We start from the raw sequence: 26,670 nt of genomic DNA, 5'->3' as shown, positions 1-26,670 counted from the left end.
TTGGGCCTAAGTATTCCTTCTGGCTCCCGACTGGGATCAGTCTGGTATCTCAAGCTATTGAGCATGATCCTCCATCCTCTGATCAGACTGCCCCTTTAGGGGGAGATAGAATCTTCTGTTGCAGCAGGAGGGGAGGGTTCTCCACCTGAACCTGTCCAGTCTCTGCCTTCTTGCATGGCGATTGAGCTGCAGCAGTTGACAGCTTTTGACCTTCGCCCAAAGTCTGTAACATTATATTGGCAGACAGGTGTCCTGCCACCAAAACGGTATACGCCTGTCGTTGGAAGAAATTTGTAGCATGGTGCAGAGACAAGTCTGTTGAACCCCTCTCTGCACCTTCCTCTGAGGTTCTATTGTTTATACTTTCGTTGGCCCAGCAGCGCTCTGCCTGGGGCACCCTCAAAAGTTATGTGCCTGCAATCTCTACTTTCTTACGACTGACTGATCAGCCATCTTTGTTAAAATCTCCTATTGTACATAGGTTCTTTAAAGGCCTTACTCATATGATTCCTCAGTTCACATTCATTATACCCCAATGACACTTGATTTTGGTTCTGACATTTCTGATGTGCGCTCCTTTCGAGCCTCTCCACAATTGTGCTTTCAGGCTTCTCACTTTTGAAGCATCCTTCCTTCTGGCCATTACATCCGCCCGCAGGGTGAGTGAGCTGCAGGCATTGTCATCTAAGCCACCCTACCTTTTCATCTACCCTGACAAAGAAGTGCTTCGGACATGGGCCTCCTTTCTTTCTTTAGAAAAGTGGTTACTCCCTTCCATGTAGGAAAATCCATCACCTTGCCTACTTTTCATGCACCCCCACAACCAACTAGGGAAGAGGAAATAGTCCACCGCTTGGACCTAAAAAGAGCATTGGCATTCTACCTTGATCATACCAAAGTATTCTGGATGGATGATCAACTCTTTGTTGGTTATCTGGGTGTGATGAAAAGTTCGGCACTACATTGGAGAACCATCTTCAGATGGGTCGTACTCTGCATTAAAATGTTATACATTGGCTAAGAAAGCTTGTGTGCCCATTCTTCCAGAGCTAAAGCTGCCACCACTGTGTTAGCATGTGCATATCCAGTCCTGGACATCTGTCAAGTGGTAGCATGGCATCCCTGCACACATTCACCAAACACTACTGCCTAGACAGTTAAGTCTGTAGCGGGCACTTTGCCCGTTCGGTCCTGCAGGGCTTTTTTGTGTGATCTTTGGTTCGCAGACCCACCTCCGAGGATGGGACTGCTTGGGTATCAATTCTAAGGTAAGGAGTCTGCAACTAGATGGCTTTATCAGATGGCCAAGTTACCTTCGGTAATGCCTTATGTAGTAGAGACAATATGTAGTTCAGATTCTTTGCTGACCCACCTATCCTTCCTGCTCTGCAAGCTGAATTCTAGGGACAAGGACTTCACTTTCAGGACCCTAGTTTTGACACCATTGGTCATTGTTCTTCATGGCTCTGCGCGTCTGGTATGGTAAGTCATGAATAGAAACCGATGTCAGCGGACCGGGGATGAGGCTGTATAGGAACTGTGACATAATATCCGTTGCGCATGCCACTGCGGTATGACGCAGAGTCGAGCGATGCCACCTAACTGCGTGCTGGGGTACTGCTCAAGAACAATCTCCGGACCCAGACTGCCGCCTGAAAAAATTCTGGAGTAAGCAATCTGCAATTGGAAAAAGTCTCTACCATAAAAGTTGTTACTGATGGTAAGTTACTTGTCCTTCAGAACGTTTACATCGATCTTTGTTTAAAAAAAAAAAAAAAAAAAATGAATTTTCAGAATGCACAGTTGAAATGTTTTACTTGCTTCATGAATTTATACAAAAGTATGGTTGTTCAGTACCTCATAATATAGTGCAGTGAAACACTTTGAGAGATGGTGTTATCAGTGCTTTATTTTCACTTAATACAAGATTAAAATGCAGAAAAAGTCAACCTTTAATGTCATACTGAAAATGTGCCCCAGCACGCATGTTCATTCCTATTTTCCATCCTCTAATTCCTCTGTCCGCTCCATGCAACTCAGTACTACTTTTTTCACTTTTCATAGCTACTCCGGGTCTTACTTTTTGCTTCCAGTTGTTTGTCCTTCCTAACCACTGACTGGGTGCCAAGCCAACTCTTCCAATCCTTTAGAATCTTGATATGTAGGTCACTTGGTCATATGATGCATGTCATCAGAAGTTGAGTGGTCTTTTCGGGTTTGCTTGGTTCCCTTTCAAGGTATGATGCTACTCTTGAGTCACTGATTTATGGTCCTCTCTACCTTCTAAGACATCTCTAGAGCTGGCACTTGTTTTGCTGTGATGGCAGAAAAGTGCAGTTAGTCTTACGAAAATGCTGCCCCCACGTCTGCTGGGGCACAAATAGCCTCCTGTATATTGCCACAGAAGAAGATTCGCTTTAAGTTCTATGGGCTTTTTATTTCTCGCTCAGTGGTCCATTTGACTGTTTTTTTGTTGTTTTCCAAACAGTTTCTCAGGTGCTGAGTGTGCTGTTGGGCACACCAAGACCCACCACACCCAGTGGGACCTGATGTTGCCACTCCCGGTGTGGATGTGCGCTGTTGGGCACACCAAGACCCACCACACCCAGTGGGACCTGATGTTGCCACTCCCGGTGTGGATCCCGCAAGCACCAGACCAAAATTTAGTTCTTTGGGAGATGCATAGGAGATATCATATGTGATGAAAGGAACATTTGTAGACCCTATATATTTCTTACTCTGGTCCCAGTAGGCACAGCAATGCCCAGAAACTCTTCTGCTAACTCCTCCCTCGCTCTTCTCGCCCATATGCACTTTCCCTCTCTTGCAGCTATTTCTCTTGATTTCTGCCGGACTGCACAAAGAGTACAAAACAGGGGATAACTGGATATAACTATTGTGAAAAAATTTATGTCTTAAGTAGCCTCCTAAACAGGGAGACAGTTATTATCTTAAGGAGGTCTCCGTCTGACATAACCTTGCTACAGAAGACACAGATACCCTTACTTTTAATGGAAATTGGTAAAGACTTGCTGGGTTGAGCAATAAGGTATTTTTCCTCTTAGGAATGTACTTTTCTCCAGTATTGAATCTTTCATAGATTCACATGTTTGATGGCAGGACTTCTACTTTGGCTGCAGAAGAAAAAGTCAAAGGAAAATCTGTTGTCTGGTGATGAAGGTTAGGGAAAACCTCTTTCCCTCATACGAAAGCCCATAAAGGAGAACATCCAAGGGGAAAAAGAACCCTCTCATCAGTCTTCTAAAAAGATCCATAAGGGTCATAGAGCAAAGACCTGTAGATAAATCTCTTGCTTCAGGCAGGGAAACAGTAGTTTGGTCAGGCTGTCCTACGTACGTTTTTTCACACAGCCCAACTCTAGATGGCAGGATAATGCAGAGCGTGTGAATCTACAGAGCTGCATGCCACTAACTGACGGTTTCAGGGTGAATAACCTATTGGTCGGAGCCTTCCACGCCTTTATTAGAAATATTTTCTTTTGAGGTTAAAAAACAAAAAAGTTGCTTCGTCGAAGAAATAGTCAATGGCGACATCATCCACACTAACATCAATGACGGCAGCAAGAGTATAGTCATTGAGGCCATCAATGACAACTCGGCGCCAGTGGCTGTTTCATTGATAGAAGATATGGTCTTTGATGACGAAAAAGTGCTTAATAGTACAGACATCCATGGCTTCCTCAGTGGAGCTAATTGTAAACATACTTTAACACAGTCTGTGGACCCTTTGATGGCCCTATCAACGGAGGAGAAAGAAGTAATTCTTATTACGGAAGAAGAAATTCTAGTTTCTATCATATCAAGGCACATTTCCCCCAGAAAGTTCTTTTGCCATTGGCACTCTAGTTAGACATTGAAGAATCAGAGTATTATGGTCCATTTGGCCCTGCATACAGTCCCACTCAATATAAAGCACCAGGACATTGAAGAGAAGGATAGCACATAAATGGAAGGGGCCTTCTCCTTTTGAGATTGACCTGAGAAGCCCAGATCCATCGAGGCATTTCAATGACAATATGTCTGAGACACATGATAAACAAGAACAGATGCAGGTTCCCTCAGCTCCTGTCATGGATCTACACCAAATGCTGGCTGACTATTATAGGAGATTTTCGGAGTCGGGTATCCCAACAGTACCTTTGCAAGTGATTCTTGCTCCTAATCACACGTCACTCCACACACTCTTCAATTGTTCCATACTCTAAGTGCTTCCAGGTGACTTACTGAGCAGTTAACACCAAAAAGACTACCATCAATCACCATACATGACAACTACACCAATAATAAGGAACCAGAAGAGGGCAAGATAACTTGTGACCCTTCTATGGATGGTGTTTCAGAATAGGAAGACTGTGTGGACCAGTATCAGCCCTGGCAACTCCACTGTTAGCTCTTTCACATCCAGTCTACATAACCGGATTTCATGCTCTCTTGGAGAGAGCTGCATCCTGGTTTGATCTTCCTATTATAGTGAAACAAACAACCTGTTTTTTTCTGATTTTAAAGAAGCATCTTGCAAGTCTGTTTGTTCTATACCAGTTATTGACCACATGGTTAGAGATTTGCAGGCAAATGAAGAACCCTGCGACAGTGGCTGCCAACGTGCTTCGCCTCAAGAAGTATAAGACCCTGGATAATTTTCAGGTTTGGTTTTTAGACTACCTAGGCCAGATTCGGTAGTGATTCAAGTGGTCCAGAGGCATTCTAGGAACCCCTCCACACTTTGTACAGCTCTGCCAGACAAAGAGGAAAGACACCTACACTGTATAGTCAAACTATTTTCAACGGTGACTGCTACCACTGTTTGAGTTCCCTGGGTCCTAGCCATATTGGAGAGATGTAACGGGCAAATGTGGTCAGATCTGGTGGGCTATCTCAAATTTTTATCAGAAGAAAGAGAAGAAGACGACTGCTCTAGCCTCAAATAGGTTAAGAGAACATCCGCCAAAATAATTGACTCAGCTTTGGCTGCGGCTACAAAGGGTTTTTTCCAGCTAGCCAGGGCTGCAGTCTTACCGGGGCGAAGATGGCTCAAAGCTACCTTCAGACTGGAGGTCGAGGCAGAGATCTTGGATATGCTCTATTTTGGCGAGGTGTTATTTGGCAAGCATATGAATGATGCCCATAAGTCCATTAAGTCTGATATGGAGACTACAAGATCTTTAGGTATATTGCAGAAACGCTGCTTTCAAACCTTTTGAGGTGCTAAAGGACAAGGGTTATTTTCATCTTGAGGAAATTACCAGTCATACAGATACACCCATACTCTCAACAGCAGGGGTACCACCAATAATATCCACAAAAGCTGTACCACGATCTACAGCTTGCTCCATCACACACCACGTAAATAGCCTACCCAGTCAGGAAATGGACCGGTCTTCACCAAGTAGTCAATAACACCTTTCTTGCATTGGTCACTAACTCTTTTCCCCAGCAGATGGGCGGAAGACATTGCAACTACTTAAACATCTGGAGTTCTAGCTCAACAGACCAGTGGGTGCTGATATTTTTCATCATGGCCACTCTTTAAAATTCTTTCAAAAACCTCCTCAAATTCCACCTTGGAAGAGGTCGCTTCAACATCTTGGTCTATTAAAATTGGGTATTATTTCCTCTTCTCACAAAATCAAAGTAATAAGGGTTTCTAGTCAAGTTTCATTTTAATTGAGAAGAGATCTGGCCAATGGAGACAAATACTAGGTCTTCAGCAGCTAAACAAATTCCTGAAAAAACAACAATTGGATGGCTACACTGCAGTAGTACTCCTTTTGCTAAACCACGGAGATTTCATGACACTTCTTGATCCCCACGATGCTTTATTTTCGTCATATTCCAATCCATCCAAATCTTGGAAATTATTTAAGGCTTGAGGTGGTTAGTTGTCATTGCTAATTAAAGATTTTACTGTTTGTCCTCAAGTCTACTCCTGGGATTTTTACAAAATGCCTGCCCCTGTCCTGGCTTATCTAAGAAGAAATGGTTGTGAAGTACTGTCATACCTATAGAACTGGCTTCTGAAAGGTCCCTTTTCACACGCCGTAAAAAACTCTGAGGGCATACCTACATTTATTCCAAAATCTAGGTCTAACATTAAACAAAGACAAATCCGGTCTTCAACTCTGCAAGAAGACAATCTTTCTAGGGGCTATTCTAGACACCATCCCTATGTAAGGCTTACCCTACGTAAATGTAAATTAGCACTTGTATAGCGCACTACTCACCCGTTAGGGTCTCAAGGCGCTGTACTCATACCGCTATGGAACCCCTCCTGGCTTTTCCCTGTGAGGCGCCCACTCCTGAGCACCCCCAGGGTGAAGCCAGGCATCCAAGCGCTGTTGGGGCCGTTGTGGAGATTAAGCAAGCTATTGCCCAGAGTTGCAGAGTGGGACCCATGAATTAGATTAGGCACTGAGGCGAGAATTATCTGGTCAAGGGGAATTGAGCCCAAGACCTGCCGAAGCGGGACTTGAACCCTGGTCTTGAACTTCATCTTCAGGAGGGTGGGCATTGCCACCTGCACCACCTGGGCACTTCTTGGATGCTGGAGTCTGTCCCCTTCCTTTGCAGGTCCTTCATGTCTGGAATCCGTCCCTGTGTTCCACTGGCCTAGTCCACGGTTTGTGGCAGCAGGTGGACAATCCAAGGCATCCATAGTCTTCATAAAGAGTTCCTTCTCCCCTCTGCATCTGGGTCTCTGGGGTAGGTACTCTTGTCTTTTGGGTATCCTGGGGTAGGGACTCTCTCAACCCATCCTCTTGCCTGCTGGTTTCCTCGGGGTCCACTGGGATGGGTCCTGAATTCCACAAACTCCAACCACTGCTTCCTGTGTTAGCCTATGGGACCACTGGGTGGGTAACTGACTTTTACTCCTGGTTGCTGGGATCAACTCCTGTACTTAACTTTGGTGTTCCTATCTGGCCCCAGCCTCTAGCTAGCCACCACACTTACCTTGGCTGAAGTTCCACTTTCACATTCCACGTTTTTAGTATATGGCTTGGCCCTCCCTGAGGGCCCTTTATATTTCTATGCTATTTTTGCTGGTTATTTTGTGTGTATAAATGGATGTAATACCTCTAGGGAGGATATACCAATGTCAGTTTAATAATCGTCCTGTAATAAAGAATCCTTTATTTTTGCAACAGTTGTGTATTTCTTTCTTGTGAGTGAGTTACTGTCTGACTACTGTGGTATTGCAAGTGTTTTACATTACTCCTGGACTTGCGTTAGCTGCTCGCCACATCTACTCCTAAAAAGCTTCTGCTATCTGGGCACCTTTTCACTATCACTAAGGGTTGCCTGGACTTAGTATAGGGTGACACACCATAGGTATACACCATAAACTGAGACAGCCTTCTACAATCTATTTAGTACCTATTCCCCAATTAGGATTCCACCTGTCTATTGAAAGCTAAATCCAGTCTTCTCTTGGCTAATGAGACTTATTTCAGCCCATACATAAAACAGATCTCAAACATCTATCCTGGAAAATGACTGTGACTGGCTTTAGCTTCTGCAAGGAGAATTTGTGAAATTCAAGCTTTCTCAATAAATGAACCATATCTACAATTCAAAGGAGACAGTTATTTTGAGAACTGATCATAATTACCTTCCTAATATTCTAGCAGACTTTCACCTCAATAAGCCTATTGTTCTTAAAGCCTTTTCCCGGAATCCTCCTAATGCAGTATGAAGAATACTTTGTACTTTAGACGTGAAGCATTGCCTTAAATTGTATCTAGATAGAATTAAACATTTCAGAAAGCCTGCTCATCTTCCCATAGTCTGCAGACCTCAAAAGAATAGAACATGCACTATTGAGTATATCTTGCTGGTTTTCAGCAGCTTTAGTTTTCAGCAATCAAAAGGTTGGGAATCCTTTGGGTGGAAAGGTCAGAGAACATTCCACAAGAGGAGTGTCTACATCTTCTGCTCTGTTTGCTGGGATACCTTTACCAGGCATCTGCGATGCCACATGGAATAACAGGCTTACATTCACATGTCGTTATTACCAGGATACCACAGTAAACCGCAATGGAGCAGTGGGTCAAACAGTCCTTCGCCATCTGCTTCGTTGTGGTAAGCTCTGCAATGTATTTTAAGGTTTGCTTTAAATGTCTCCTTCCCACCTCTTCCTAAAATACATTCTGCTGTGTTTATAACTGCTTGCCATTCAGATTCAAATATGTGGACCTATGAAAGAGTCAGTACTGGAGAAAAAACAAATTACTTAACTGTACACTATAGTTCTTCAATATTGCTAACTTTCATAGATTGATGTGACTCTTCCTTCTCCATAATAGGAACCTCAAGCAAAATATCTTTTCACTCATGCTGAGAAATCTGAGGTATGGTGACCGTTAAGGGGAAGAGTGCATCCTCATCTGATTTCTGATTAGCTGAAGTTTGATTCCTAATGAAACAATGTGAATTGATTAACAATGTCACTTGCTTAAACTATGCTGTGCAGTGCTTGTCATAATTACAATGGGCTCCCACCTCGACAAAAGGGAAAATTCAAGCATGTGAATCTATGAAAGATTTCAATACTGGAGAACTACATTGTATAGTTAAATAACATGTTTTTTGTTTTTGATAGGTAAATCTTCACGTTGATTCCTCACTTTGAGAATAGTCTCCAGTCATCTGGACGATCAAGCAAATAAATCAAGCACCAGTATCTTGCGCCCTCTGGCTCCAGCTACGACTTTAGCCACAGCACATGAGTCCGTAAATGTATTAAATGCACCAAACTGCTTACTTGCATTGGTCTTGGTTTGTCTGCACCTCGGGAACTCACTCTCAGTGCTCTACTGATGAAGTATTTCTGAGATTTTACAGTTTCCACAACAACTAAATCAAATGGTCTCTTTCATGATTTGAGCCATTCCGGAAAAGCCACTCACAACATCTGTATGTGATGTCTTGGATCCAAGCATGATGCCATGACTGCTGTCTGAGCTCCCTGATGAAACTGAAGGACAGCAGGCAGCTTGAGCCCAAGTTACTCCTGACTGAAGCCTTGAGGGACATGTCAAAACATATCCCTTTTTTTCCAGGTATGTCTCTGAGGGCACAGCCTCCCAAGAGATCGTCTTCCAAAAAAAAGTGCAAAAAGTATCATAGGAAGCACAAATAGTCTTTCTCCTCGAGGATATGGTTCAATTCCAGGTGCTGGGCTGTCAATTGATTCAGATTCCAAAGCTGCCTAACATTTAGCCAGATTTCTGACCTTGTCTTCTTACCACACACAGGTGGAGATCTTCTGTCAGGCCATGTTTGATGTATTTAGGATCGCTACAGCACACTCTGGGCCGCTTCAGGCAACTCTGGTCCCTTTGATACCAGTGCCTCCCAACTCCAATGCCACCACAAGCTCAGGGCTCCTCATCTAAAAAGAAGTTGAAGAATGTGGTGCATCTCGTCTGGTGCCATCCATAGAATCCACCCTGGAGATGGTTTTGGGATAGTGTTTGGTGTTGTCACCAGTGCCACCCCCTGAAAACTTCTGAAATTCTCCAGGGGAACAAGAAAGGGTCAGAACTCACCTTGAAGAGCACTGCCTTTCAGGGAACATTATGGAGAAGTTATTTGGTTCCATCACCATAAATATGGTTCATAAGGGCAGTGGGTGAATTGGAGATGATTCAGAGGCGGACTATCTCCTTCATCCTTACTCTGATGAAGGTTTTTACCTTGACTTAAAAAATGTCAGTGGCCTAGACACCTCTGCAGAGTGAGACGTCACTTAATGTTCTGGGTCCCCAACAGAAGAAATATTTTCTTATATCACAGTTGTGCGTAAAGCTACAAAGTTTCTTGATTTGACTTTGCCTAAGTATGGCATTTTGACAGATTTATTTTTTTTATAATTTTTTTTATTAAACAATGAAACAGCCATTGTATAATAAACAAGCAACGATTAGATTGCCCATCGATTAGCTGCAACTCAGAGACCCAACTCTGTAAATAGCAAGATGAAGGGTTCACACAGCGCTCAAGCAACTCCCCATTCTGATGGTCTGGTGTTGTCAAGGACCCGACCGCCCCCCTCCTACACCTGGCCCTCACAAAGTCATCCCATGGTTCTATAGTTCCCCCAACCATCCCAGATCTTCTCCCATTTCTTGGGGCAGCCCCTGCTCCCATATACTACTTTTTCAACACTGTTGCACCAGCCCAGGTCCTTCTCCCATTCATGTATCGTGGGCGGAGACTCTGTACCCCATGTTCGTGCTATGTTGCGTTTGGCTATTATCGCTGCAATAGCTAGCCATAGTGCTTGCTGCCTCGACCAGTGTTCCTCCCCTGTCACATTCAGCAGGAGCAGCTTAGGGTCCAATGGGACCTCCCTCCCCAGCACTCTGGCCGCCACACCAGTAACCCCTACCCAATAGGTCTTTATAACAGGACAGGTCCATAAAATATGATAGAAGGGGCATTTTGACAGATCTTACAATCTACTACTTTGATTACAAAGGCTTTGCTCTCATGAAATGAGGCTCTTCTGGAACAGTCCTGGCTGTTTCACAGACGCCAGTGATCCACTAACAAATTGCCAGATGCCATAAGCCAGCTCCTTTTGACCCAAAATTCTTGTCCTTGCACCAGTTGCCTGAGCGCATTTCGGTTTTGGCTTGTCTTCCTACTGAGCTCCAATGCCTTTCCTCTACAGCCCCTCTAGATAGGGAATCTAAAAAAAATGGATGCCGGGAACTGAGAATGTTTTACATCAGACAGTCCCTCTTTTTGTGTGATCAATGCCACATCCATAGTTTATTGAAATTGGCTGAAACTTCAGTTGTGACAGTACCAGAACACCGACAGATACCCTTTCCAAGCTGGTTCTGATGGCTGTGATACCTCAGAACAGGTTCCCAAGTGTGTCTTGGATAATGTGGTCCAATCTGTGGGACCGTCGTCATGTTAAGTCTACATTCCTTGGTGCGTTCTGCTAACTTTTTGGGAAATACCGAGGCCACTGGGATGGACATAACCTTCAGCAGTGAGTCTGTTGGCTTAGGTGCAGATCTAACAGTCTTTTCAACCCTGGCTTGCACTGCTGGATGAGCCTCTCTAATTTTAAGTAGTTTTTTCCATTCCCTCCTCCTCAAGCGCAGGCTACTGTGGTCATTAACGACTCCTCGCTGTCAGGGGACATGACAGCACCGGCCTTTGACCTGCTGTGCCGTGTAGCATCTACACAGGAATTTGCAAGAGCTACCTTCAGTTGGCCTTGCCCTCCGTGTCAGGGAGCACCATTCAGATCCTTTTGGACAACACCACCACTGCCCATTATATTAACAGACCAAGCACTGTGGGGTTGTGGATTCTGTTGGAAGACTATTAGCCTGTGTCAGGTAAAGCAAAAGGGAATTTTCCCAGTAGCAGCCCCTCTGCCAGGGTCTGTCAACATGAGAGTATATGCTTAGTCACCTCCCACTGGAGGGACCATGAGTGGGAACTACTTCATATGGAGTGATGGAGGAATCCTCTGCAAATTTGGGTGGCCATCTGTGTACCCTTTCTCCACAGCCCAGAACAGGAACTGTACTCTGTTTTGTGACATGCACTTAACTATGAATTGTTCCTTGATATGACACCTGAGCTGGTCTTGGGGCCTGCTATAAAGTCCTTCCTAAGCTGTGGGAGGATAAAGCACAGCAAATTTAATTTCCCTTGATTGGGCAAAGAGGATTGGGTATGTTGATCTGTTGGCACTCCATTTGCACTCCTCCTCTACACAGGAGATCTGCTCTTGCGGCAGGGCGGTCAGACCCTTATTCCCAATCTCTTTAAGCTGCAGCTGTTGACGTGTAGACAGAGCTGCACCAGCTAGTCCTATAGCTCCAGTGACAAAGTTTTAGTGTCTTGTCTGCCAGAAATACACTGAAAAATTAATTGATGTGTTGATCAAAGTTGTGTAGTGTGTGGATCATAAGGCTTAAATTCGATTTGAGTCATGTTTTTATGATTTCCTGCATTTCTAACTCTCTCGTGCAGAGGATGGGCTGACATCAACTGCAGTCAAGGGTTGCATGATTTATATATTGTCTTTCATATGTCAACATGATCATCGTCCGTGTTTAGGTGGTCCCATTTAGTGGCAGATTTTCTGATCTGCTGTGCATTGGCCAAGAAAGAACCTTCCTTGTCCATTTATCTCAAAGATTGTAACTGGCAGCTTTCAGGTGTTAATATTTCTCAAACCCTTCAATTGAAAACTTGAAAGGCCAACTAGTGACCTCCTTCTCATTCAGAAGTGCTCATCAATTCATGTGTCTGTTACTAGTCCTATAGTTATTGGATTGTGACATTAGCTCCTTTTTTTCCAGAGCCTCCACAAATGCAGGATCTGGAGTCCCCGTTTTTTTTTTTTTAACTCAATTCCTTTGATTGCCTTAGATTTTTTTCCCCTTCAGATTTGAAGTATGTCACATTCCAAATCGCCATACTTCAAGCCCTGTGGGACCTGTCTTCCGCTGATGTCAGCACTTGAAAGGAACTCGTGTGTGTGTGTGTGTGTGTGCGCCTCATTAGGTTCCATAACACAACGTTCTGCATCCTTTGTAACCAGACCCCAGATGTGTGCGCGAGCGAAAAGCCAAGTTAATTGTCTCCTTGAAGGAGAAATCTGTAACTCCCTTGAACTCTACACTTTGTAGCTGTTCTGGCAGTCAATCTATGGAGAAGAGGCATAAAAAAGAAAACTGCTACTTCCCATTACAGGAAAAAATAATAGTAAGAGGAGGAGCCACTTGTCTTGCCTTCTGTTCCAAACCTCTACCAATATTGCAGCCATTGACACCTTGCATGAATTTTTTGATGACTGAGTCGCAGAGAGATTCCTTTCAAAAGACTTGTAGGACAAGCCTTGTCCTGCAAGTTTAAAATGAACAGATTTTCTGTTAACTCATAAAGAATTAAAAAAAACATTAGATGCTCTGTTCAAAAAGGTCTTCACCCTTGGCAGTCTCGCACTGTATCTGTGTTAACGATAATTAACTCCTGGCAAGATACACTCACACCTGCTGTTAGTTGCTTTATGAGGGCCTAATTTACTAGGCCACAAAAGAAAACGTAGCACCAAGTTACCTTAAGAAAAGATTAGAAGTCTCAACGCAGGCAATGCAGATGGGCTTGGGTACCATGGCATATTTGGTGGATTCAGGTTGAGTGCTCCGTCATCATGGGATGTGGACAAATTGATTTGCAGACAAGATTTTAATTGTAACTCCTTAATATGCTTCTCAGTGGGCAATGACAGTTCACCAATAGAATGTACATCCCACTAAAGAGGTTTAAAAAAAGTATGGGGGATTGCTTTAGCACTGGTCTTTTCTTTCCAAGTGGTTTAACTATCAATACTGTTATTTTAGGGAAGGCTGCCATTTCTAGACTTTACCTACAGTAGCAGCAGCAACAACAGCGAAGCAGCATATATATTTTTTTTCTCGCCCACACAACTATAAAGGTTTAGGTAGAGGAAGATCACAATAGACTATGTTTGAGACGTGTGCTGTGCATAATCTGACCATCTAATATTGGGCTCGGATGTGTGCAAGTTGTTTCTTCTCGAAGAAAGTCTTTAGAGTCACGAGGTACTGTGACTTGTTGTTTTGCTGGTAATGCACATAGTCATCGGTCATCGACTCCATTGTTAGATTGTTTTCTTTCGTCATCTGGTACGGATGTGTGCTCTGGTTTGACACTCTTGTGCTGCACTCTTCTTGGTCCATACCTGCTTTTTGTCAATATTTTCTCTCTCTCCTCCCCCGTTCTGTTTGACAGATTCAGCTTCATCAGGCTGAATCTTGTCGACCATCGCTCCCATATGCCTTTGCCTTTCGTGGCCTTACTTTGGTCCTTAAGTGTCCAAACCTGAGCTTGAGATGCAAGCTCTAAGGCCTGCTGATCTAGCTGCGAGTACTGTGCCCCCACCACCATGCCATTGTGCTCAGCACACCACCACAAAGGGTTGACTACTCATTCAAGAACTATGCAAACAGATTGCTGGTCCTCCACTGCCTTAGGGCCATGGTGGGAACCCACCATTGTTTTCAGAAATGCCCAGCCCTACCTTGTTGCTGAAGAAGTCATCAAAGCTGCATGCTTTGGAGCTGACCAGTCCCATTTCGGAGTCGAGCGTTGGAGACGAAAACCTGAACATAAAAACACAGGCCATTGTCGGCACCAAAACCTGACCCAAGACTTTCAGAGCTGAAAATATCGGTATTGGAGTGGAGAACTTGGTGCAAAGCAGAACCGTCCATGGGTCCAGGTTAGTGGAACACCTTTTTCAAAGACTGAAGGAGGAAATAGACACTCTGCAGAAGGATATAATGATCCATCCAGGCACAGACTGGATAATTACTGGTCCTCCAGAGACTGATGCCTGACCTTCCAATAGGCATCTGTCTTTTGAAGAGGCTTTGGACTTAGAAACTTCACCTAAACAGAGACAGATAAGGCTACAAGTCCTTTACACACAATCCCATCATACCTGCCTGCTGCACACCATTCACCCTCACCACCTGCTTCCCCAGCTGACCCTGCACCAGATTCACCGGAATGATCAGCCCATTCTTATATAAAGGGACAAGACAATAGGGACACTCTTGATATCCCACCACAGGATGATCTGTGGAATACATATGACACAGACCCACCAGCAGATACAGACCACAACCTGTACCCTGCAAAACCATCCCCCCAGATGACACAACTACTTATCATAACATAATTGGTAGGGCTGCCACCTTCCACAAGGTACAACTACACAAGGAGCCCCTTCCTCCTTGAGACACTTTCCTCTACACAGTGTTCTACCCAATACCTACCAATGCTAAAGGTTGTGTTCTGTCACACCCCTGATATTTCAATGACCCAGTAAGAGCTAGGATTATAACACCAGTGGTAGGCAAAAGATAGAGCGTCTTGTAATGATCAGCTATACATAAGATGTCTACTTCTACCAGACTCTTTAGTGGTAGCAACCACATATAAAAGAGCAAGGAAAGAGGGTAACCGCACAATCTGTCAATCGTTGACATATCGCTTATTTCATCGGCCTTCTCTCCAGGTATAATAGAGCCCATTGGGACCAGATGGAAGATCTCCTTCAGTACCTCCAAGAAGAACACAGAAAGAGACTACAAAATAGCCTCTGAGGGATACTGTGGCTTGGGGAATAAACTTGAGTGTCTTGCTGTGCAGACGTGCTTGGCTTTGGGTCTCTGGTTTTAAACCGGAGGTACAGCAGAATCTTCTTGACCTTCCATTTGATGGGGAACATTTATTTGTCCCTCAAGTAGATACTGAATTAGAAAAGACTAAAAAAGGACACTGAGACAGTGAAAGCCATAGGAGCACTGCAAACACCTTCTCAACATGGCTCAATTTGCTGCTCATCCTACCATGGAGGGTCCAGAACAACCTCTCCTGAGACCTCCATTTCATACTAATAACCACAAAGCCAAACAACTTCACTTAAAGGGTGCTACCGAGGCTCAAATAGGGGAAGTAACTGCAAAAGCATATTCATTATACCATCCACCACTAAACCCTGACTTCCCATTCCCACTGATAACACAACCTGTCAGGGGTTGTCTACAAGGGCTCTTTCCTACCTGGGGGAACATCACCTTCAACCGGTGGGTGCTGGATATTATCCAACATGGTTTTTGTCTGGAGCTCACTTCCACACACCCCAGTATTCCACCTCTCAACCGCACTCTCCTCATGACATCAAACGTTGCTCAGGGAAGAAATAGAGGCACTTCTCAAAACAAGGAGCCATACAACCTTTTCCTCTCCACCAACAGAGCACGGGGTCTATTGACTGTACTTCCTTACTCCCAAAAAGGATGGATCCCTGAGACCAGTATTGGATCTCAGACCCGTAGACAAATACATTCTCTCAGAGCACTTTCACATAGTCAGTCTTCAAGATGTCACCCAGTTATTAAAAGAAGGCGACTTCATGGCTGCACTCAATCCCTACTCCCATATTCCTATTTACCTGGCACAGCATTGGTATCTAAGGTTTGTAATAAATGGCCAGCATTATCAGTTCAAAGTGCTCCCCTTCAGGGCCACTACCGCACCTTGGGTCTTGAAGAAATGTCTTGCGGTAGTAGCCATTCACCTGCACAGACCGAGAGCGTACATGTCCTCCATACCTAGATGATAGGCTCATCAAAAAGTGCAACTAGTCAAAAATATCACCAACACACTAGGGTCACCATAGACCTACTTCATGAACTAGACTTCACAATCAATGCCTTAAAATATCACTTCCAACCCTTTCAGATCCAAACTTATCTAGGAGCTCTTCTCAACTCAGCACTAGGAATAGCTTACCGGAATACTGCCAGGAAGCAGTCATTCCAGGCATTTATTCCCCAATTTTACCAGGTCAACAGGTGACAGTCAGGACAGTCCTGCACATCCTCTGTATGATGGTTTTATGTATTGCCATAGTACCTCATGTCAGGCTAAACATGCGTCTGTTGCAGGAGTGCTTAGCGTACTAATGGACTCAAACGAAGGGTCAATGGGAAGGTCTAGGGTTGGTAGGTCGTCAAGCTTGCCACTCCCTGCAATGGTAGAACACAAACAACCTGTTAAACTGTCAACCTTTCCTAGACCCGGTTCCGCAGAGGACCGTAGCAGTGGACGCATCTCTTACAGATAGGGAGCACAGCCACAAGATCCAACTCAGCAGCATCTCCATATAAATGACCTAGAGCTATTAGCTGTTCACCTAGAGCTGAAAGCCTTCCTTCCTCACCTAATTGGCAGTGTAGTCCACATCAAGACGGATAATATCACAGCCATGTATTATCTCCAAAAGCACCAGATCCCCCTCAACTTTCTCCTTTAGCCCAGACCGTTTGGAGATGGGCGTTCAAACAACATTCACCTGTTAGCAAAGTACCTACTGGAAGTGGACAACAGCTTTGTAAATCTCCTCAACAGGAGGCACCAATAAGTCCACAAGTGGGAACGCCATCACTAAGTCCCCCTACAAGACTTTCAGTGTTAGGGACGACCACACATAGGCCTCTGCACCACAGCAGAAAATGGCAAATGCCCAAACTTCGCCTCTAGGTTTCCACAGTCCAGGGAAAATGCACTGTGGAATGAATTACACCTTTTTATCTCTTCTACGGCTTCCGTGGTACACAAACTTTGACAGACATCTCTCACTCTCATCCTGGTGGCTCCCCCATGGGCAAAACAACCATGGTTCACTACACAGATGAAGTCTCAGTAGTTCTGCACATAACATTCCCTACCAGGCAGGACCTTCTCACGCAGAACCATGGAGAAAACAGACACCCGGACCCCAGGTCCCTCAACCTTGCAATCTGGCTCCTGAAGTCCTAGAATTTGGTTATTTCAATCTCCCAGAAGAATGTATAGACAGTCTCAAAGAGGGATGCAGGGTAATATCCGGGCCTGTTATGCTGCTAAGTGGAAAAGATATGTTCACTATTGCCACTCCAAACACATTGATCCCTGAGCACCCAAAGTACAAGACATTGTCTGCTATTTATTTCATTTGCACACCTCTGGTTTGGCCTTTTCATCTGTATGGTTACACCTAGTGGTAGAAGCCGCATACCTACAAAATAGTCAGCACACTTCCTTAGTTTTCCGATCATCAATGCCCTCTAAGGAGGTCTTAAGAGTCATTCCTCCCCCGGGCCACCAATTCCAACATGAAATCTAAAAAAAATTATTAACAATATTAATGGGCCCTCCATTTGAGCCCCCTCCACTCCTACTAGGTAGGAAGGTAACATTCCTGGTTGCTATCACTTTGCTTAGGCGTGTCGGTGAGCTTCAAGCACTAACCTTGGGAGAACCGTTCTTCCAAACGTGGTCTCACAGTTCTACCTAAATCAGTCCATTGAACTTTATTTTTCTCCTCAACCTGAATCGTTTGCAGAAAGGGCTGTGCACACATTAGATGTGAAACGGGCTCCATATTACATTGACAAGACTAAATCATTCAGGAAGACACAACACATTTTTGTTGCTTTCTCCAAACCTCACAAGGGAACAGCCATTTCTAAATCGGGCTTTGCAAGATGGATTATTAAATGCATCCAAACATGTTATGCTAAAAGAACTTTAGCCATTTCACCTAGAGCCCATTCCACTCGTAAAAAGGATGCTTCAGTGGCCTTCCTAGGAGACATCCCTTTACCTGATTTATGCAAAGCAGCTTCATGGCCTTCACCACATACCTTTACAAAACATTGCTGTGTAGATGTGCTGTCCCGTCAAGCCAGTGTGGGGCAAGCAGTTCAACGTACACTATTTCAATAGCTGTAGCTGCAGCAAGCTGGCCACCCTTTATGGAGGATGACTGCTTTACAGTGTGTGCACAGCATGTGTATCTACAGCCACACATGCCTCAAACGAAAAATGTTAGTTACCTAGTAAGCATTGGTTAGTGGCATGCAGTGCTGTAGATTCCTTGCGCCCACACTCCTTCCCGGATACCTGTTAGTTACTTTGACTTTTCTTTCACAAACTCCTTTGGTCTGGGCATCTTTCTATACTATGCTTTGCTTCACGTTTCATCCTCACCTGACATGCATGAAAACAATTTAACAGTGGATTCGATGACCATGCGCATTAACAGCAAAAGCAGAAGTTACAGTCCCTAGTGACTCGAAAGACTTTTCCAAGAAAAACAACTGCACACATCAGAGCTCAACACTAGATGGCGGGATCATGTACAGCATGTGAATCTACAGCATTACATGCCACAAGCCAAGGCTTACTTGTTAAGTAACATTTTCCTTCTCCTTTACCACCACAATTCCTAAATCTCTCAGTAGTCTCCAAGAATGCCAGTGTTGGGGGGTCAGATGTGGGCATTCCTTCAGCAATGGCAGGAAATATTTTCAGAGCAGTAGGTCTTAAAAGATAGTGAGAAAAGAGTATGCTATGCAATTGCTGAAGAAGCAGCCCAGCCCTATCTCTCTCTTACTTCCCCATGCAAACATCTTGATGATGAGGATTGGTCGTTTGTGGAAGAAAGATTGATACTGCAAGCCTCTTCCTCGGTAAGGGGTTCTACTCTAGGTAGTCTTATTCCGTAGTTGGTGACGTGTCTAAATATCATCTTAAGTGTTCAGATTCATAAGGAGCAATCGATGTATTGTTCGCCCAGCTTCATGTTGCTAATAATTTTAAATTGAAAACAATAGAATGATGTATACAAAAATTGAATGTTAGGCTAATGTCACACAGCTTGGAAGATAGTGCTTCTTTCAGTACTAGATGCATCACTTGGACTTGCTGGTCTTGAAATTCAGAAGCTTCCAGATTCTCGGGTGCTGATTTTTTTAAGCATCCTGCATTGCACTTTCCGTCTTGTGGGCTCTTTTCTACACCATGAAGTAGTGGCTACTCTTATATCTCCGTAGTGACCCTGTTCTCCTGCAGGATCAGACTGCTGACCAGTTGCTATTCTTTGCTTTACCCTGCATCAGGGTTTATCAAATTGCTAAGGTAAAAAATGGCCTGGCTTCAAGTTATCCAGAGTGTAGATTTTCACGTCCAGTATATTTGCCGTTTTTATGCTAAATATGGTGAAGAGGGAATGTGTTATCCGGTAGCAATATCTTTCTCATAATGTTACTACTGATTTGCAGATGGAAGAAGAATTTTTTAATCCAGACTATACTGAAGTGGACCGTGTGTTAGAAGTGTCATTTTGTGAAGATAATGATACTGGGGAGGTAAGTCAATGCTTGCATGTATTTCAAACAAGTTGTTATCAAAGATACTGTTGCTAATTTCCACATAGAAATATTTATTTTCTTTAGTCAGTGTTCAGTTTAAATTAGATAAGTTACACACAAATTGGAATGGTCACAAACTACTTGGTACTTTATTGCAAAGTGCTAACTTTTATTGTCTCTTATAATTCTGTCACTATGACAATCCTGCTGCTTCTCATTGTGGCAAGGTCATACACATCTGCCACTTCCATGGTGCAGTGATCATATTTGTAGCTCATGTGGTCAAATGGTGTTTTGAAGAAAGGATAGGAGATAAAGTGATAAGAACATGCAGGAAGTGAAGGAGATTGAGCAAAGGAAAGGGAGACCTAGTGGTATATGGAGTGCAGAAGAACGAATAGGAGATGCCATTATTAGAATAACAGGAAGGAGATCAGATGAGATGTACTTGAGAGCATGAAGTAGAAAAGGACAATACAGTTTCACTTGGGAGGTTGAACAGCATATTAGTGGAGTTCTTGCAAGTTGTGCTGTTTCTCAAATGGGCAACTCCTCTCAGAATGAGGCACACAGACTTATACAACTAGTTGAATGCTCCTTTGTTTTTTTGCAGTCGGTTACTTACTACTTAGTTAAATGGTGTTCATTGCCCTATGAAGATAGTACATGGGAACTAAAAGAAGATGTTGACCAAACTAAAATAGATGAATTTGAACAACTGCAAGCTTACAGACCCGATCCAAGACATGTGGTAAGATGATGCCTACTTGTTTTCTGTTTGATTTATTTGGAATCTTAGTAGTGTTCCAATCACTAACTGATATTTCAGAGAAATTCTGTAATAATAAATGATGTAATGTTATAGTCACAACATATGATCTTTACTGCTTTTTTGAGGGTGTACAAATGGCTGCCAGCGGTAACATTTTCTGCAATGTACTGCTTGTTGTAATCTTTGAAAGCTTGAATGCAAAACAAGCAAACTGGCATGTCTGCTTTGTATTAGTCGGCATATAGTTTGTGTGGGTTGCCCTGTGTTGCTTTGCATGTTTGTGTGCACATATGTCTATCCACAAACACATATATATTGTAACTAAGGTGCATAGATTTAAATAATCTGGCAAAAACACGCACCTCTCACCTGTATCCTCCTTCACATGTTAATCAGATTACATCGTTGCTAGTTATACCAGATGTTGTAGTTCCTAAGCATTGACAAATCCGCTCATTTAATTGAAAGGTGTTGATAAATTAACCACAACTGAATTGAAAGTCTCAAATTGACAGACTGTACCATAAACATTGTTATAGGATCTTCGATGTCCTCAAGGTTCGTAATGTTTGATCTTTTTACATTTTGTCAATTGACTGAGTGTTTTAATGGATATTTTTGTATTCCTTCTGATTTCTTTATCCGCAACAACCTTCATAGATAACTGGCTGGAGCTGCAATTTATAATATAAGCTCGCTGGTGCTGAGTGGTTCTGTTTCACGCACTTAAATTCAAAAGTGCCTTAGGCTGATATGTATGTTGGATAAAGTATTGGAAGAAATTGGGTGAAGCGGCCCTATTTCTTCTGCTTCATTGTTTAGATTGGGGACAAAAAGGTTTACTGAAATAGCTTTGGCTTTCAGAAAGGTTTGGTTTTCTCTGCACTAAGCTTCCTGAAGAGTCAAGCATGTCTCCGATGTTCCACAACACATCATGTGTGAGTGGATCTTTAAAAATCTTCACTATTTATAAATACATTAATTATGAAAACCTATTCCTGCTAGAAGAACTGCATTAAAATGAAACTGACTGTACATATCTTCTGCTGTACAGATGAGGCTTTCCTTTCATATGTGTATCCATTTGGTTCCCTTGAGGCTTCTGACATGTCTAGCTGCAGCTTTGGAAATCCCTGTGAAAGAGGAGTTGTGTGGGCTGAGTCGGGGTCAGAGCTAGGTAAAGAGTCAGGTCTTCAGTTTCTTGAGGAATTCAAGAAATGAGAAGGAGGCCCTAATGTGCATGGACAGATCGTTTCAAGCTTTAGGAGTGAGGTAGGAGAAGGCACACCTTCCAGATCTGGTTTGTGTGTGCGAGAGTAGGAGCCTGGCTGAGTGGTAAGGTCTGGAGTGTTCTGATCAGTTGAATGTTGATTCCAGCATAGAGAGCCTTGCCATAGTCCTGCTCACTGTTGATAAGGGTTTGGGTGGCGGTTCTGTGGGTGTTACTGAGGATCCATTTGAAGATCTTCTTGAGCATCTTGAGTGTGTGGAAACACACTGATGTAGGAAGGCACTCTTCTTGACATGGTTAGCCCCCACATTTTGCCTGGCTTCTGATGTGGCTTTGACTTTTAGTGCACTGGGTCCCTGCTAACCAGGTCCCCAGGGCCAGATCTCTTTCCCCAAAACTGCAAAGTTGTTTTGCACAATTGACAAACTATTTAGTTACCACTGTATGTCCCTATCAAATGGTACCCTGGTTAATACCTACGGCCTGGGGGTACTAAGGAAGGCCTCTGAGGGCTGCATTACCGGTTGTGTCACCCTCAGAGACCCCATACCAAACTTACACAAGTGCTGCCATTGCAGGCTCCATGTTTAGATGCAGGCTAAATAGAAAACATGACCTGTCACACATCCCTGTGTGCCAGGTCCCCTATCACTGCATGTGGCAAGTGTAAGTCACCCCAAAGGCACGGTGCATCGCGGTACATGTGAGGGCATATATGCATGAGCAGATATGCCCCTGCTATATCTCTGTCGATTCTGAGACTTAGTAAGTGCACAGAGAAACCATTTTAAATTAATGTGCTGGACACTGGCCATTACAAGTTCCCCAGCTACATGATGGCTTCTCTGAATCCGGGAGTATTTGGTATCAAACATCTCAGAATAATAAATCCTTCCTGACCCCAGTGATGAATTTATTAAAAAATGCACACAGAGGGCTCCTTAGAGGTGTCCCCTGAAAACCTACAATCTACTAGTGTGTTGACTGACTGGTCCTGACCAGTTCAGCCACTACAGACGTGTTCTGTTTCCCCCCCCTCCCTTTCCCCCCAAGGTGAGAGCAAGCGTTCACAACGGCCTGAGACAAAAGGTGTGACTTTCTCTCCCAGTCAGGATGGAAATTCTAGGATGGGCAGCTTCAAAGGCCTTTGTAATGCGACCCACTTCTCTCCAAATGGCGTGATGATCAATGCCAATGTCCTGACCACACTTTTAGTGACCACACAGGTGGGAAAATTTGTTAGATTAGGAGGTGTGCCCACTTCATGCCAGTCCCACCCCTAAGGTGGACGAGCTGAAGTGGACATTACTTTTCAAATTCCTCCGTCTAGTTTCGGAGGAATTAGACCACTAGGGTTATGACCACTTTCCAACGGAAGTGGTCATGAGAAGGGTGTAGTCACCCTAAAGGTGGTCAGCCAATTGGCTACCGAGTGGCACTCCCTGTAACATATCTAAATTTAGTATTTAGGTGGCACCCCTGAATCCTAGAACTCAAGATTTCGACAACCTAGGAATACCCTGACAAAGAAGAGTTACACCAGCAGACGAGGACAAGATGCAGCTGACCCCGAACCAGCCCATCTGGCCTTCCTGTTGACCTCAAAGGATCCTGCAAAATAAGCCAACTCGTTCAGCCTTCAATAAAGACTCAGGTTTCCCGCAGGCACTGAACTTGCCCTGTAATAAGAAACTCCAAGGAAAAGACTCTGCAGCTGCCGGAACCCTGGAAATCTGATACAGGAAGTGACCACAGCACCTGACGTGCACGACCCGGGTTGAAGCCGACCCGCTGTCCCAATGTAGGACCCCAGCTCGCCAGAGACTCGGTCCAGTGTGGTCTCACCCATCTTTGACTCTCCAGAGACACCTACAGCGTCTGCATGCAGGCCCTCTCTCCCACAGGCTTGTGGAGTGAGAAAATCCAAAGCTAAAGCAACCACTGCACCTGTGGTCCCTGAACCCAGCTGATGTGGGTCACTGGTGCCAGCGACATCCCCCAGCTCCTAAGATCTCAAGTCTCCCTTGGGTCCACCCCTGCCAGACTCCCCCACAATGCCTACAGCCTCAGCACACAAGACCTTCTGAGCATGAGTGCTCCTGAACGTGGAAGCCCGACACCTAAAAACACCCCTGCATTGGTTGCCCCTGGGCACAGGAGAAGAGGACCAAAGGTGCACCTACGTTTCTGCGTACCCCAAATTTACTACCTATTTGTTGTCCCCAACTGGCCTCCCAGCCAGAGCCTCCAGCCTGTTTGACACAGGGTAAAACTCCCCTAGGAAACAGTTGTGTATCCGATGTATTACTGCACCTCTGCACCCAGGTGCCCCAGTGCCGCTCTGTGTGACCTGTTGGTGTGATTCTGATCATGCCCAGTACTTACTTTAACTCCCTGAGATTGGCTATTTAAGTTGTTGTTAACCCTGTGTTTGTTGCACATTGTTTTTCCTCCACAAGATAACATTGAGAGAACTTTGAAAAAAAATGCACTATTGTTGAAACTGCAAATTATTTGTTTAAAAGTCTATTTACCTGATTACGAAGTTCTTGAGTTTGAAACATATATAAAAAGAATACATTTTCTGAATTGGTCTCAGATTTATTCGTTGAGTGTCTAATTTTTTGCCTCTTTAGTACAACAAATGCTTAACACTACTGATAAGCCTAACTGCTTGCCCACACTACCACAAATAGAGAATTAGTCCTGTCTACTTTTGTCTTTGCAATACCAATTGAGGATCCACTGAACTCTCTCCACAGTGTACTTCATATCTGATAGACTTCTAGCTGCAGATTCCTTACCTTAGAATTCCCTGGCGTCCACTTCTATTCCGGAATTATTCTGCTTAGCTGTACTCTGCGTTCGCCGTCGAGTGGCGTTGTTCATATCCATATGCGTCGTCCGGCTCCATGTGGCGTCGTTGGAGCAGTCTGCGATGTCACGGTTGTCTATATAGATGCCACCTTGGCACGTGTATGTCATTTCTTCTCCTTCCGCCCCGGTTAAGCGCAGATCCGCAAAGAGCTACCCTTTTTCTTTGAGGTTTTTCGACTTGATTGTTTGAACATGTCTACTAGAAAGACTGGATTCAAACCGTGTGATGCACGTCATCGCACCATGTCGGTGACGGATCCACGTAGAGTGTGCCTCTGGTGTTTGGAAAAGGATCACAACTCAACTTCGTGTTCCGACTGTTGGGCCATGGCTCCGAAGGCCTTGAGGGAGAGATCCCTCAAACTTCTTGTGGTCCGACACACGTCTTCGGTTGGCGCGACTCCGAGGTGGTCACGGTCCCGCAGTAGGAGGAGGTCACGGCACCGCTCCCGAATCACCAAGTCCTCTTCCTCGCATTCGAGGTCATCTGATCATTCAGGTAAGAGACACAAGAAGAAGTCGTCCAAGTGGACTTCGACTTTGCCATGCCAGTCGGCCGACGAGGCATCTAGGGAATGTCGATGTTCCGAGCACGGTTCTGCAGAGCCGTCGCCAGGGCCGACTTTGGGTCTTCTCCCTTTTCCGGGGACCGGAGCGACCCCTGCTCAAATAAAGGAATTTTAAGAGGCCAGCGCCTTGTTTTTGAGCAGGCTGCACCCTCGGGGGGTCTTTGGGCCCCGCAGGGTCAGAAGGGGCCCCATCGGGTTCGACGTAGGCGGGTTCGTCCTCAGTGCAATTGGGGACCCCAGGATCCAATAGCGGATCCAGACCGACGCCTGTCCCACACAGTTGACCTCCTCCGGCACCGACGCTTCCTCCACCACTGGTGCCCACTGGTGGTAGCCCCATCCTCATTCCGGATGATCCGTAGCGACGCTGTATGACGCCGGCTCCGCCGATTAGGCACAGATCATTGCCTGAGCCTTATTTTGAACAGCCAGGCACAGGGGAGGAGTGGAAGGGGTCTGAGGACCATTTGGAGTGTGAATTGGAGCAAGAACAGGACTGGTATGAGGATCTAGGGGAAGCCAGTGGCCTGGACACATCTCCAGATACTGGCATGCTCTCTCCTCCTAATGTGGCTACGCAGAAGGGAACTTCTTACGCTATGGTGGTGCGTAGGGAAGCTGAGGTCTTGGATCTAGACTTGCCCACAGTGCCAGTCAGGACAAATCTCCTGACAGAGATGCTTTAGCCGCGAGTGACTACATCGGAGCTGAAGTTGTCCTTCAATGAGGCCCTAACAGACGTCCTTCTGGGAACATGGTCCAAACCCAGCACAGGGGCTCCTGTGAATAGGACGGTCGGCCGCCGCCATAGACCTGCTCCAAACGACCCTAGTTTCCTTACGAACACCCCACCCCGGAGAGCTTGGTGGTCCAAGCCTCCACGTCCCATGGTGCCTTCCAGTCTGCTCCCCCGGATAGGGAATCTCAAGAGGCTGGACCAAGTTTGAAAGAAAATGTTTTCTTCCTCCAGCCTGGCATTGAGGTCAGTAAACACCTCTTGCCTATTGGGCCAATTTCGCATACTTTATGGGATACGGTGGCACAGCTGCTGCCCCATGTCCCAGAGGGTATACGGGGGACACTCACCCAGGCTGTCAAGGATGGGAGAGATGCAGCCAAGGTTACAATCGGATGTGAATTGGACACGACCGACTCGCTGTGTTGAGCGATTGCGTTGACAGTGGCCCTACGTCGCTGCGCCTGGCTACGTTCAGGGGATGCCCAGTATAGTTTGATGGACATGCCCTTCGATGGCTCTCTCCTTTTTGGTGAGAAGGCAGACTCCGTGCTTGAGAAGTTCAAGGATTCTTGAGCAACGGCCAGATCCTTGGGCCTCTCAGCTCCAGCTCGTCAGCAGTCTGTTTTTAGTCCCTTTTGAGGCTTCAGAAGGGGTGCGGTACCACAACAGCCACAACTCAGCCACCTTCTTCAGGCTTCA

The 26,670-nt window shown here is 44.9% G+C and overlaps 1 protein-coding gene across 8 annotated transcripts in view; it reads left to right on the top strand.

Annotated features, from left to right (window-relative positions):
- The window catches only part of CHD9 (chromodomain helicase DNA binding protein 9), a 1,629,153-nt gene that overhangs the window by 416,194 nt on the left and 1,186,289 nt on the right, over positions 1 to 26,670 (top strand). For all 8 annotated transcript variants that reach the window (XM_069216350.1, XM_069216347.1, XM_069216351.1 and 5 more), the window contains 2 exons: positions 19,694 to 19,780; positions 20,397 to 20,534. In XM_069216350.1, coding sequence (XP_069072451.1) covers positions 19,694 to 19,780; positions 20,397 to 20,534 — 225 coding nt within the window. The remainder of the gene's footprint in view (positions 1 to 19,693; positions 19,781 to 20,396; positions 20,535 to 26,670) is intronic.

Source organism: Pleurodeles waltl, chromosome 12, assembly GCF_031143425.1.
Source record: "Pleurodeles waltl isolate 20211129_DDA chromosome 12, aPleWal1.hap1.20221129, whole genome shotgun sequence".
NCBI lineage: Eukaryota > Metazoa > Chordata > Amphibia > Caudata > Salamandridae > Pleurodeles > Pleurodeles waltl.
The sequence above is the reverse complement of the archived record's forward strand: the minus strand, read 5'-3'. Positions and strand labels throughout refer to the sequence as shown.